Source organism: Andrena cerasifolii, chromosome 13 (assembly GCF_050908995.1).
Source record: "Andrena cerasifolii isolate SP2316 chromosome 13, iyAndCera1_principal, whole genome shotgun sequence".
Classification (NCBI taxonomy): Eukaryota; Metazoa; Arthropoda; class Insecta; order Hymenoptera; family Andrenidae; genus Andrena; species Andrena cerasifolii.
The window spans coordinates 11,793,904-11,808,810 of record NC_135130.1 but is presented as its reverse complement, the minus strand read 5'-3'; the positions used below and the strand labels follow the sequence as shown (position 1 = coordinate 11,808,810).

General features: G+C 46.9%; 1 protein-coding gene across 5 annotated transcripts in view; it reads right to left on the bottom strand.

The window, feature by feature from the left end:
* Kst (spectrin beta chain, non-erythrocytic 5 kst) overlaps nt 1–14,907 on the bottom strand; it is a 42,672-nt gene that overhangs the window by 8,212 nt on the left and 19,553 nt on the right. For 4 of the 5 annotated variants that reach the window (XM_076825374.1, XM_076825370.1, XM_076825372.1 and 1 more), the window contains exons 4-12: nt 7,233–7,458; nt 3,930–7,128; nt 2,808–3,851; nt 2,431–2,716; nt 1,779–1,997; nt 1,258–1,700; nt 894–947; nt 316–721; nt 40–240 (exon numbers count right to left, since the gene is read on the bottom strand). In XM_076825374.1, coding sequence (XP_076681489.1) covers nt 40–240; nt 316–721; nt 894–947; nt 1,258–1,700; nt 1,779–1,997; nt 2,431–2,716; nt 2,808–3,851; nt 3,930–7,128; nt 7,233–7,458 — 6,078 coding nt within the window. The remainder of the gene's footprint in view (nt 1–39; nt 241–315; nt 722–893; nt 948–1,257; nt 1,701–1,778; nt 1,998–2,430; nt 2,717–2,807; nt 3,852–3,929; nt 7,129–7,232; nt 7,459–14,907) is intronic. The other variant, XM_076825371.1, reaches the window with a different exon arrangement.

Genomic DNA, 14,907 nt, shown 5'->3' with positions numbered 1-14,907 from the left:
AGTATCCATGTACAAAGTACAAACAGATTTTGCACTTACCGAGGCAGCGTAGTGGCCAGTTTGTACCATGGCTTCGCCAAGATCGAGAACCGAACTGAAACTATCTTCTCTGGCTTCGATCTCTCCCTTCAGAGCTTCGTGCTCAGCTTTCAAGATTTGTGCACTCGCAGCATCCCTCACTTTGTCCTCCGTTGACATTGCGGCACGCAGCCCTGCTGCCCAGTTCATTAAGTCCCTTACCTACAGATTTATTTGTCAATAAGTTATATTTCTGGGGTTATTTGCCCATCGACGTGCCACAGAAACAGTAAATACCTGAGTTAAGAAACGTTGTAGGTCACAACTTGCTTGCAGCTGATCTCTTCTGTGAGCAGATCTCTCCTTTAGCTCATCCCAATTATAAAGAACAACTTGCTGCTGTTGGTCAATGTACATAGCATTTTCTCCTGGATAGTGGACCTTTAATCGTGATGCATCCTCCACCAGGACTTGGAGTTGCGCCTCCAAGGCGACTAAATCATTCTCGAAGCCTTCATGGCGCCTGATCAACGCCAGAACGGAATTTAGATCTCGGCCCAGGTCTTCTGGCAGAGCCCGTTCCTTTTCCTGAATACGCGACGAAGCTTCAGCAACATCACGATGGAATCTGTGAATCTGCCCTGCTGCTTGCAATCTTTGCTCCCGATGTCGTATTAGACCAAGGAGGTGTTGCCAAGACTCCCTAATGGACAATGAAAAGCGTGTACAATTTTACTGTGTGCGCACTGATTAGCCGTTCGTCTCAGAAGTCTCGTGAACTGTACAATAAACGTGTATAACACAACTACATATAGTACAGAAAGAAGTACACAGAAATGTTAAAGACTACTTAAAATTCTCCAATGTGTACTCACTCCATTGCAGCATGCTGTTTCTGCACTTGTGTTACAGGGTCATCATCCTCATGTCTGCGTTAAATATATGTGCAAAAAGTTAGTTAGTAACCCGACACCAAGGTAGATTATCATTATACTGAAAACTTTCATGACTAAGTCATCACTTTTATGTACCTCTATCGCCCATTTAAAATTATATTAAAGGCTCGAGTAGCCATGTATTACCAAACAGAAAGTACCAATACCACAACTATATCAAAACCAAGTTCAAAGACTTGGACATGCATTCAGAGACGTCGAAGTTTTAAAGTTCTAAACCAAGTTTCTAAATTTACAATTTGTACACGATTAAACTGATTACTAAACTTCAATTGAATCTTACCCCAATTGCTCCTGCCGCTTCTCAATATCCTGAATGTAAGGGCTCTCATTGGCAATCAACTTTCTGGCCAGCTCCTCGCACTGATTGAATCGCTCTGAACCAGCCTCTATTCTATGCTTAAAATCGTTAAACTTAGCTTGCAGTATTAGCAAGTGTTCATAGTCTTGGCCATAGTCTTCAGAGCCGGCTGCCTGCTCCTGTTCTTTGATCCACTGCTCTAGTTCTCTACTCTCTAAGAAGTATTCATGTCGGTACATACTCTCCATTAAACGTTGCTGCCTTACTGTGGCCAGTCTTTGCAGCGCTCGCATTTGTTGAGCGATTGCTTGCTGCTTGCTCGCTATTGCTTTGCTGTCGGGGTGTTTTGCATTGATCATGGTAGCAGCTGTGTGCCCCATTTCTGTTACGATGCCATTGTACGTGTCTAATTCTAATTCAACGGCCTAAAACAACAAGCAGTTTTAGCTGAAGTATTGCCGAGGAAGAAGTAATTATCATGTAACTGGATATGTTCGGTATACCTTGTGCTTTGTCAAGAGTTTCGTGGCAGCATCTCGATCTCGACCATAATCAGTGGAGCTAAGAACGTCGTTCTTTTCGTTCAGCCAGCTTTCAACTTCTCCTGCTTCAAAGAAGAACTCTTGAGCTTTCAGCGATAGGTCCAAAGCTTTGCTTCGCTCCCCTGCTTTCTCTTGTAAATCCCTCCATGCATCGTCGAGCACATCGCATAGTTCCCGTATCTATACAAAAAACAGAGCTTCGTAAGTAGATTGCATTGAAACAAGCCAAAGCATTCGAAACGTTTAGTGCAAACTTATGACACCTACAGTTAAAGAACTAAAAACACATTGATATCTCTGGAACGAATCGTGTAAGACAAGCACGTGCATGTGTTAAAATATTTCATAGTCTCTGCTTAATCTGATTATTAAAAGATTCTTCGTTATTTGGAAGAAATTTCGAACTTCATTAATCATTCTTACGAACACTTCCTATTTCGTCAAATAAAAGAACTCTATTCATGCACCTGTGCTAACCTTACCTCCATAGACCCAATACTCTTCTAACAGTCCCAACTGTGCAAAAATTACAACATTACCAAGGAAGATATGTACGTATCTCGTCTTTTCTGAAAGTACTTGCATAGAAGATATTCGTGGTACGTATTATTACCTTCTTCTTTTCCGGATGGGCCTGATCGATCAAAGTCTGTCCAGAAGCTAAAGTTTTGTCTATCATGGGCTGATGTCCGGCAATCTCTGCCTCCAGTTTCTTGTGCTTCTTGTGGAGGGTCTGAGCTTGATGGAGATTTTGTCCAAGCGTCGTTGAAGATGCTTGAGGAAGATGGTCCTTTATCCACTGCAGTTCAGCATCCAATTCGAAACCAAACTTGTGGAAACGCAGGCTCTCTTCCAACGCTTCTCGCCTTCTCTTAGCTGGTTCCTTCAAGCTACGGAACCTATTGAACAGTCACATTAGAATATTAATGTCAGAGATTAATAAAGTAAAGCATAAATTAGTTTCAATATTCTTAAGAAAGTATCACGTACTTTCTTTGAGTAGCTTGGCTAGATTTTAATATATTCGCAGCATCGAAGTGTCCCTCATGGGCCATTTCTTCGCCCATTGCAACAAGGTCATCCACCTTCTGCTCCCATTGGCACATGTCGCTTTCGAGGGTCTGATGTTTCTTCAGCAACTCTTTGCAGCTTCTCAGATCCACTCCCACTTGTTTGCTCTGCAAACAATTCTCTATTTCTTCCAACTTCAGCCTAGCATCCTCCATGGTGCGGTTGTAGCCGTGCTGACTGGCAGCTTGCCTCAGCCTGCGCCCCTTTTCCAGAGACAAAGCTACCAGCCTCTCCCACTGGTCGTTCAACTCTTTCAAAGTTTGGCCCACGTCATCTGATCTGTAGTTCTCTTCAGATATTAAAGCTTTTCCAGCCTTGTTCACTGCTCTCAGTTGTCCTTCGTTGGCCCTCAGCTCCCTTTCGAAAGCTTCGTGCTTCTGAAGCTTCCGTTCAAGGTTGTTCAAGTCTCGGTAACTCTCGTCGGAGGCAGTTTTCATTTTGTCACCCAGCCAGTCTCTCAGATCGTCCACCTCGGCTGAGAACTGTTGGTAATGCTCTGACGCATTTAGAGCTGCTCGACGCCGTTGCGCGGCATCCTTAACGGCCATCCGTCGCGCTAACACCTGGTTCCTCCTATCGTTAATGTAGTCTTTGTCATAATGATTCTGAGCGATCAGTTTGTCTGCAGTGTCGCTGAATGCTTTCAGACGATCGTCCTGCGCGTGAAGAGTGTTCTCAAATTTTTCGTGTTGCTTCAGCAATGCTTCGACGTCGTCCAAAGATTCCCCTAAGTCAGTGAACTCCAAGAACGCTTCATGAGAGCTAGTAGTGGCTTCGATTTGGTCAGCCTCGCGATTAAATTGTTGCAGCTCTAGACACTGCTGAAGCCAGGCGTCCTTTGCTACCCAATCTGATGTTACAGCTTGATATAAGCCACGCAACTTATCTAACCGTTCGCTGACATCCACCAGAGTCGGGTTACGATGCAACAGCTGGCTACCAAGTTCCTCGACCTCCCTGAACCTGAAAGGACACAGAAAATGGTTATTAACTACGATGGACTGAGCCTAAAGGAAGTTATACAAATGTTTCAATGCTTACTCATCTTCTCTAGTTCTTATTTCTTCACCCAATTCCATGTGCTGTTTCCTAAGCTGCTCAGCGGTAACAACATCCCTCACAGGCTCCTCAACTTTCATTGTGTCCTGCACATCTGCAGCCCAGTTGATCAGGTTCTTCGAGCTGTTTATGAAAATCTGCTGACCTACTGCATCCTCCAACCTAGATCTGCGCTCCTTAGCCTTCGTTTGAACTTGGTTCCAGAGTTCTTTGATTTCGTTTTGCCTGACGTTCACATTGTCCAGCTCGTTAGGATATGAGCTCTTCACACTGTTCGCTAACAGGTTCACTTTCCTCACTTTCTCTTCGACTGGCGCCAATTCTCTTTCCAAGTGCTGATGCCGTCTCTGCAGAGCCTGCACTGTTTTCAGATCAGGTCCCAGCTCTGCAGTGTCCAGCTGAGTGATCTTCTCCAGCATCCAGTCGTGAGCTTCATCGCAAGTCCTGTTGAACAGCTCCACGCTGGAAGCTCCTTCGAGGCTCTTCTCCTTCTGCGCCTTCAGCCAGTTCAAGTGGTCCCAAAGCTGATGGATATGCCTTTGCCTGGCTTTCACTTTGTCCAGCTGACTGTGGCCTTGTCGGACAAACTCGTCCACAGCAGCATCTATGGCTTCCACGCGTTTCCCAGACGCTGAGAGGTCCGTGAGGAACTTCTCGTACTTCCTCTTCGCAGTTTCAACGTTGTCACGAGGATCGTCCGCCCTCAGCATCTTCTCCTTGTCCTTGATCCATTTCTCGAAGTCGTCACACTCGCGGTAGAACCCATAGAGCCGTATGGCGTCCTCTAACAAGGCATGTCGCTTCACAGCCAACTCCTGAAGCTCACCGTAAGTGTCATTGATCTTCTTCTGCCGTTTCTCAACGCTATCCCCATCGCTAGCTGTCTTTCGTTTAATCGGCTTCACTGTAGACTTTATGGACTTCACTCTCCTAACTGGGACCATCTGCTTCACCATTTTCGTCTTCTTCACTCTCTGAGTCACCCTCACCTTCTCAGGCTTCCTTACCTGGACCTGTATCACCTTGGGCTCGACCTCGCGCACATAGTTAGCTGGCACGAAACCATCACTGCCATCTGCCTTTCTGACACTCCACCAGTCGTTATTCGGTTTGCTCAACAGGAACATTACTTCGCCCTTCACCATGTGCATACCCTGACCGCTGAAGGGATACAAACTCTTCACCTGAGGCACCAGTCGGTCCTCCAGAACAGTCCTGGGCTCCATTCGCTCCACGACTTCATCCACCCATTCGTCCTGAGGAACAAGTCTGATCTCCTTGCTCCATTCCTCTTGTTCCAGTTCTGCAACAGGTTCCGGGTCAGCAGACAGCTCGAGCGTGGATATCCCTGACTTAATAAGCTTCTCAGCCTGCATGTTCAGTGACTGCACGTCACCTTTGTAGGCATTGAGCTCCCCCTCGAGATCTTTGTGTCTCTGTAGAAGCGCCTGGGCGCTAGGCTCGTCCACCCCATAATCTTCAGAGGCCACGAGGGCCATCTTCTCGTTCATCCAAGAGTCCGCTTCGTTGGCGTCCGCGTAAAACTGGAAAGCTTCAGCAGCGTCGTCCAGCTGCTTCTTCCTCAGGGCCGCCAGCTCTTCCAAGACCTTCCAGTGTTCTTGCAGCGAGTCGATACGGTTCTGAATCTCCAAGGAAGACGGGTGATTGTCGTCGATCAGTTTCCTCCCAGCATCACAGAGCTGTTCGGACTTTGGCCTCCGCACCTTCATCTCGTCCTGCAGGGCTTTGTGCTTCTGCTGCAGAGAGATCACCGCACGTAAGTCTTTTGCTGATATCCCAGCCTTGCAGATTCGCTGCTTCTCTATGAGCCACGACTCCTCGTCCTCGTGGTCTTGGAGAAAATGGAAGAAGTTCCTGGCGTCCTCCAGGCGAGCTTTCCGCTCCTTGCTGTACTCCACCAGCTCGTCATACGCGCGGTTCAGCATCTCTAGTTTCTGCTGCAGAAGAGGCACTTCCTTGCTTTGTGGCTGTGTCAAATGCTGAGCCGCTTGTCTGCCAAGTCTCCTCTGGGTCTCTCCCAAAGCTGTGACTTGCAGCTCCTGCAAGCTGTGCTTTTGAAGCAGATCCTCCACTCCCAACAGATGTGGGCCAACGTCTGTGCTTTGGAAGTTCAGCTGAAGCTCCTGAATCGAGGCCAGAGTCGTTTCAATCTCTCTCATCAGACTCATGAGCGAACTCAGAGCAACCAAGTTAGACTTATGGTGGTCGAGAAGAGCCAGAAGCTCCTTCCATCTTTGCAGCACTTCCTGTTCTCGAACCTGAACCCTTTCCAAGCCATGATAGTTCTCTCTAACAAGTTCTTCAGACATATTCGTCAAATCATGGAAGCGCTCCTCTCTCGCCAAGATATCCGCACTAATGGCTTCGTGTTTCTTCACTGTAGCATCTACTTGAGCCAAATTACTACCGTACCTTGGGTCTGTTAAGACTTGGATCATCTCTTTCAAGTAGCCTTCTCTTAGGACACTCTTCCTCTCGAATTTGTAGTTCAACTGCTCGAGTCTCTCCTGACGCAGAAGCTCAGTCCTAAGAGCTACTTCTCTACGATGCTCAGCCCGTTCCAGTTCCACCCAGTTCCTTTCAATATCGTGTACCAATTGGCCCTCCTGGGGCGTGAACGCAGGCTGATTCAAAGATTTCAATTGGGTATTTATGTGGAAGTATAAAGCCTCTATTTCTGATCGCTCTTTATACTTAGGTGGCTTCTCTACTGTTCTGTACTGCTTGAAAGCCAACAGCTCGCGTTGAATGCCCTCCAGGGAGTTGGGGAAGTTCCTGTTCTCCAACACTTCTATCTTCATCTTGATCCACTCCAGCAGGTCAGTCGTCAGCTTCTCATAGTGGATCTTCATCTTGTCAGCATCCATCATTTGCCCCACGATATTCGCAATTCTTTTACCGCTCTTGATCTCGTTCTTCATCCTGGCGAAGGTATGATAATAGGAGGCAACATAGGTGATGATGGACTTCTCGTCAGGTCGAGCAGTGTCCACATCCTCCGCGTCCAACAATCTTGGTATCCCAAGTTCAGAGTTTGCCACGTCGAAGGCATAGTTGAGGTTGTCGATGTTCTTGTTCTGCTGCAGCTCTGGCCAGGTGACCAGGTCCGGTCTGTGGGCATGGATGAGGGCATTGAAACCAAGACCACTCCTCCAGGATCCTAACAAACAAGATTTACATGAAACAGCTAGTTGGAAGAGTACACGATCAAACAAATAATCGGCCAGCTTATTGGATGTAATAATTCATCAACTGCATAGATACCAGTAAAGTCTTGAATATTAACTCCGGGATATCCATTGGTCTTCCTCTGGCACCAGAGCAACAGGGCATCTTTGGCAGACTTCTTCTCGCTGCTGTCGTTCTCCTCGTCCACGTCAATCTCAATTTCCTGGATCTGGAATCTTAGGATGATTGTCCAGATTAAACCCAGTATCAGTCTTGGATTTCCATCAACGATATCCTCTGCTCCAATACTCTCCAAGCGAACCTGCAAGCAACAAGAGGATAATCAGAGGATAGACCCACTGATGTTGGGACTCTGGAAAAGAACGGTGCATTTAATAAGTGGACACTTTACAATGTCACAATAAGCGAGAGTAGACTAGAATTCCCAGTGAAATATTCATTGATCCCCTGTACGTTTCATTAAACTTTCCCATCCATGTTATGCAGGGTCTCCCTTGCAGTTGGGATTGGGTGAATGCAACCGCTTAATGCACTTGCAGGATTTATGAGAAGGGATCGGTGGACTTCTGGTACAATGATATTCGCATTCCAGCCGGTGTGCACGTGTGCGCACGCGGGGAATAAGTAAAAGCGTGGAATGCGCGGCTGGGGCTATTGGGTATCGTTGCGTAAACAGCGGGTTTTAATAGGCATCTGCGCACGGGGGTACGGCGGATGGGTATCTCGTCTGTGATAAAGCCAACCTGCGCTGCCGCGTTGCGTCACTTGAAAAGTAAGAAGCGCGAGTCGGCCTTGGGTGCAACGCGTTATGATAATGTGGTTATTGGAAATGGGAAACCAGATGCGTTGTGCCAGGTCATGTAGCCGCGCATACAATGGAGGAAGGGCAGAGCAAGATATGGAGATAGTGGTCGATGCATCCTGTCAGGAGTCAGGACACCAGTTGTACCTGATCATTATATGCAGAAGTATAAAGAACTGGATAAACTACATTAGGTCACCAGCCTATATCGAAGAATCAAATGACCTGTGTTATACAATCAGTTTAATACCTGTACATACTGATAACAACACAGTTGCACTGTTATCTAAGATGAGACTCGTTTCCTACATTGATTACAGTCAACTGGATGCACAGTTGGACCACAACTCACACCTGATTATACAGGAGTCGATGAACATATTATTGAAGCTTTCAGCTAGTACATTATGTTGTGGTAAAGGGATGTAATGAATTAAACTAACAGTGGTGGTCAGATATAAATTAGTGACCAAAGAATGTCTAAGAAAGACATTTATTTATTTTTTATTCAACAATTGAGTATTTCTTAATTTTACATGATGGGGGGATTCCCCGTAGAGGAGCTGTAACATTAAGTAATTTCATTGATTTCTACGACGTTCGATCAAGATCAGAGAAAATGTTTGTAAGCAAACAAACATGTTCGCGGTCTTGACTACGTTAGTAAATCGAATTGCATGCCTGAAGCGCGACGTTCTCGCGACTTCTGGAATGCCGTCCGATTACTTGTGCCGATCAAGGCCGTCGCGAAATGAAAATTATTGTTCCCCCCGGGGATGCCTGACATCTCGTGGAATGCAAAAGAAGCATCATCGACAATCGGTAAACACGAGTGCATCCTGAAAATGGAAACTGACCTACACTCGACGAAGGAGAGAATAAAATAATTTATGAAGAAGCAATACAGCAAAACTGACATAGTAAAGCACTCGATACTTAGATTAAATACCACAATCGTCAGCCCGTAAAAGATTGAATTTTAATTAATGTTGATCAATTAGGAATTCATCTTTGTGTCCGTCGATAATTTATCTACAATGACTAATTACAAAATTTGCGGCAAATTCAAACTAGCTAATTTTTTCATCTCGAAAATGAAGGATTCTGTAGAGGAAATGGTAAAAAAAAACCTTAAAAAATCGTGAAATTGGAAGAGATCAAGCAGCTAGGACATGGCAACGCTGAAAAATGAAAAATGTATTTTTTCTTTTAAAAATAGCCGCACTTTGTACATATATGCAAATGTAGCTGCTATATTCTAAACTTAAGCTTGGCCAATAAACGTTTCCCTCAAATAAACCATATACCACTGTTTGTAAACCTCAACCAAGCAAAATGGAAGGATGTTCCGCGAAGTGATTTTCTTTCAAGAAGCCAATGTGCTCTATCCAATTATCACCCTAACAGGTAACCGTCCACCTGCAAACCATGCGTTAGAATCAATGATCGCCTTCCCAACCGGGCGATTAGCCCGCGGTGAGCAAACAAATGCCTGCACCACGCATATTACGGAAAGGCAAATATGTTCTTCCTGCCGTGCGTAATTTGTAGCCGCGGTACACGTCGTACGTGTAACTGCACTCTACAGAAACACATCAGAGGTGATCACACGATAATAACAGATCTCCGATCTGCATAATGGGCCTCGGAGCAGGCGTTAGCTGGGCGATTGCTCCATTTATCATTTTTGCCCCCTAATGTATCATTAAAACACGAAGAGCAACCGTCGTTAACGTTTATCACGTAGAGGATTGATGGAACGATAACTGAATGATGCTCCGGGATCAGGGATAGTTATGATTCTGTCACGCGAGCCACCAGCAATCCCCGACAGAGAGATGCAGACAGACCTAGCCTTTAAGATACACTGCTCCTAGGCTATCAGGTTCTCGAGCAGGAGTGAAGAATGAACGCCTAACTCGCTACTGGCAGGCAATCCTGTCGAACTTCCCCTTAAATGGGTCATACTCACCTGACAGTCTAACCACATGCACGTTGCAACTCACTCCTTCAAAAGACCACACCTACGTACCTACTAGCCAGGCTAGTACATGCAACTAGGGCTACGCTCAAGGCTAAGGGCTCACGAGTCAGCTTACTCCCATACGAGGATATACTTAAAAACATTCCCAAGCCAGTCCCTTAGACCAGTTCCCCACACGAGTTGCTCCTGTGAGCATACTAACCCTCCCACTTTATCGCCGCTAGTGTAGTACTAATAGTAGGGCAATAAACTCAAGGAGTCCATCGAAGGAGCCAACCCGAGGAGTCGTTTAAAAAGTCATTTAGGCAGTGATGCCGGATTATCTTTATGGCCAGCGAGCCTACACTGAGCCGTGTCGGTATACACACCTCGCAATCCGTTAACCCGTGAAAGGATCAACCTCCGAATTTTCGCCCGACCGAACTGCATACGTCCACGTTATATGCCGAGCATCAGCGGCGTATGAATAATGAATGAGCCACGGGGCTGCATAGTAAGACGGGAATACGGTACTGTTACATCGGCTGAAAGGTGGGGTACAGTTAAAACTCGTGCAACCAGACGGCCGGCCAATAAGTGGCATAAAGGCAACGGCGTTAAATAACCGGTACCCGCTTCTCGCCAATTGCTTTTTGTTGTAGGCCACGGAGCATCGGCTCGAGTGCCTCTCGGCGAGCACCAGAGAGCGAGCCTTTTTGCTCTTGATCGAATTAACGAGAAAGCTTGATGGACGTTTCTGGTGACGAGGAATTCAATTACATTAAGGGATCTCTGATGAGATGCTTGAGGTATCATTGGTAGGGCGGACTTTGGGTAGGCTATAGAGGTGTACGTTTGGACATCAGGGAGTAGCCTTAGTGGACTATCCTCAGAGTACAAACAAGTACTCTTGGAGGGCTATCTATGGGGTACAGGGGACCAGCCTCAGAGGAGTAATTTTAAAGATCCTTGGCACCCCACAAGTGGCGCGATGGGACTAGAAACGCCAACGCCCATAAATCACGCGTATCATGGTTTTACTTGGCTCGTCAGAAAGCTAATTAATTGTTCTCCATCTGCCGCATTAGTTTCTAAAGAAGCTTAGTTTGGCTGCGTCTACTTACACCCTAATAGGGGAAAATATATCCCCCATTAAATTTCGTTTCATCTACATTGTAAGTGCCTATCGCGCTCCCGTATCACACCGCGCCGGAAAAAGCTCTACCCCGGACTCTGTAAATTAATTAACAAGATTAGTATCAGCACTATTTCACCCAGATTGTATCCGCGAAATAAGAAGCCTGGCGTGCTGTGAAACTAGAGGCATACGGCGTCGATCAATTAATCTGTCCAAGGATCTCCCCGACAGCCTCACGCGCCATTTTCTCGTTAAACAGGTTGTTCCCGGCATCCTGGCTTAAGTAAGCCGATGTCCTTAAAGATATCGTCCCGTAATACCTATACGGATCATCCATTCAGTCATTTCGCTTAATTGCGTGCACCGTTACCGTTGCGCCACGGATGCGTCTTATTTCACGTCCCCCAGGAAACGGACCGCGTGGCGTCCGTAGTACGCAACCGCTCGGGCTCAGTAATGGAAACGCTGGTAGGAATTAATTTCATCGGGGTTGCAATGACGTCAGGGGCCCATGGCGAAGCCAATGGAATGTGGTATAGCGTTCTTAATGCATTTAGCATGGAATGCGACTCCTACGTTCGCTAGATACACACTGCAACCTCCGCTCGACCGTCAGCCTTCATTCCTCCCAGCATTAACGACCACGTGCAGCTACAATGTAGCCCCCTTCGCGCAAAAAACGGATGGCCCAGCCAACTGCGCGGTCGTTTGGCTAACAACTCGCAACCGGGTGGTCGTTTACAAGATGCGGCATCTACATCGAGCTGCACAGTGTGCCTGATCCTAGCACCTTCACTGACTCAGCGATTAGAACTCCCACTGGTCCCTCAGAAACGTGGTGTTACTACAGGGAAGTTCTACAACCCAGCGAAGCTACCCTGCCGTTTCATTTGTATAGAGATGCATGGTTTCCAAAAGATAGGACCAACGAATTGACTCTGCCCAATGGAGCCTAATCGCGGATCTTCAGGGACACGAGGCGTCCAGCTGCTTGAACGGCACCAGGCTTAACGGTAAAGCGGATAAGGCGAGAATCGCAGAAACTGGCGGCTCGTATGATTCCTTAAACGATGACGAATCACCAAGGAATCTTGGTGGCCAGTCTATCCTCCCTGCCCCGCTGGTGCAACGCGTGCACGGTCATGATCAGCAGTGTCCTTTTTGGAGTTGTTATTGGCGTGACTGCGATCCACATTCCGCAGTTCTGCCAAGAATGCCCCCGTCGCCGGTTGTAAACGACGCCGTAGGGAAACCGCTACGCGGCCTCTGCTCAGGAGCCACCGCAAAGTTGGGATGGAGGAGAAGAAGCCTGCGTCGTACGAGGACTGCCTGTAGTTTGCGGATTTTGTGTCTCCCGGGAGACCTGCGAGTCGATCCCCAATGATCCAGCTCGTTTTCGGACGTGCGATTTGCGCGGATTGCCGTGGTCTAGAGGCCTGGACGCAGCAGTGTGAACATGGCGGACGGTGGTTAGCGCGGTGGTGGGCTGATCAGGGGTCGTGTCAGTCGACTCGTTCGGTAAAGATATTCAGTTTCTGCCGCGAGGCGCGACGAAAGACGAGGGTCTATATACCTTTTATCGGGTTTGAGATTGCCGGGAATAAACCGGGGACTCGTGTACGTGACTCAATATAGCGGCATCGTTCATAAAGAGACTTTATTGCGCGCGACACTTAAGATACGAGAGATTCGGGGCCATGAAACTTAGCGGGCTACCGAACGTTGAATTCACCTTGAGCATGTAATTGAATCACGTCGACTTATTTCTTCATCTTGCTCGCGCTGCTGGGGTCAGTCTTTTGGAAGCTTTATGCGGACTAGGGAGACTGCGATATCGTGTTGTTGGAAATTTAGTGGTGAGATTAACAACTCTTAGAGTTACCTAACTAAGAAGCCCAAAGACTCGCGCCTTTGTAAACGAGCCGTCGATATCCTGCTGTTTCCTTTGGCGCGCGACTCGTTCCAGTTCAAACAACTCGGGACAATCCCGTGGAACGTAACAATGAGACGTTTTAACAAGCCAGACCGTGTATGGTTATAGAGCACAAGGTTGATCGAGAAGCCTTCCACAATAGCCCAGGGGATACGCGGCGATGAAACGAATAAATCAGCTTTTGTAGTTGAACGAGTCCGGGAATGTTGTTCTAGTCGCTTAACCAGAAATCCACAGCGTTTCATTCCTCCAGTGCAACAATCGCGGTATTACAAAATACGATTGCACATCTGATATGCAATTTATCTTCTTGAGGAGGATCTGAATTAAAATCAAACAAAAGGAATTGGTGCAATAAGTATAAGCTGCACTTATGACAGTAATACAACGTGAGACATATGCCGCAAATTACGAGACCTCGGGGAAAAAACTGGCGTATGTAAGGGTAACGAAAGTTTCCGTGTTGCAGCGGCTACGTGACCAATGAAAAACGACAGGAATTCATTTATATCGTTCCCCTATGCGAAGCCAGGCCTTGGGATTAAACAAAAAGTTTCGGAGAAAGTGCAGGCTGGAACGTGTGACTTGCATTTCTTAGCAATTATCGTGAAAGGAGCCCGGGAGCTCGGAATTGGAGCGACTGTGCAGATTATTTGGCCAGAATAAGAAGCGAGGCTGCTGATAACCCTTGGATCATCGTTATCACCCTGGCACGATGGTACAAAATACTTGTGCAAAGGAATAATTGGGACAGACGTAAGCCCCTTATCAGTCTGCAAATTAATGTCGCGCTAGAACCGCGGGTCATCGAAGCGAAAAGGTGGCGCTAGCGTCGCGGCGAAGTGCTCAGTGGGGTTATGATCTTCGCGAAGTTTTATTTCGCATTTTTATGGGCATGCGGGTAAAGATTATTCACGATCGCATAAAGCCACGATTGCACGTGTGCGACGCGCGCCTCGTGCAGTTAAAAGGCGGTCGTTTTGCAGGGGCAGTCGGCATGGACTCGGACTGTCGTATACATTCGCGGGATCGATAAATATTCGGTTTTTACGTTAGCTCCGATTTTATGTACCGGTGACCTCGTATGCATTTCCCAGATTTCTCTTTTTAGCACCGACCAGAGAAAGCAATACAAGACGTTTCAGAATTGGATGTCCCATTTTCTGGCATTTACGAATCATAGGTCCCTATTCAGAATTCGACAGGGTGTTCCAAAATACGCGGTACAGTGCAAAGGAAGATTTAAAGCTTAAAGAAAGTTTCATCCCGTCTAATATTTGTTGCAGTAGATTATTATTTTATGAAAGGAGATAATGTTTCCTTCCCTTCCAAGTAAGAAGCGTCGAAGGCGTGGATTGGACTGGAGGAGAGGTTCCTTGGCCAAGATCGGCCGAAGAACGGCGTCTAACATGAAATGATCTGCACACGGGCAACGTATGTGCCGTCTGGTTTCATTTCACATCTGCGGGGCTCACGGTCTAGCAAGTTTCGCCTCGGTCGCTGACCTTTCTCTCTCTGGCAAACCTTCTTGCTCCCCCTATATTTCTTTCCTTTGATCCTCTACCTCCGTTCTGTCCTTCCTGCCGAGATTTATCTTGCCCTTGCCTCCTTTCTGGAACCTTTCACGATCGTAGTCTTCGATCCTCCACACTTGCCTGCTCTAGCCACCGTTGATTTCATCCTTCATCGTCCTTAGGGAGCATATTGGTCCCCTTCTTCCATTATTACACGTGGGTCGGTGTGAATCTTTGTTGTTGCTGGAGCAGATGCTTTCTTTCTTCGATAACCTAGCGAGATGGCTCCACTGTCTCAACTTCTTTCGATCCTTTCACAGATTCCTCCATCGATCCTCTTTTACTTCCCTTTTCACCGTCTCCTACTTTTGTTGCACATTCTCCTGGCCCGGCTCCCTCT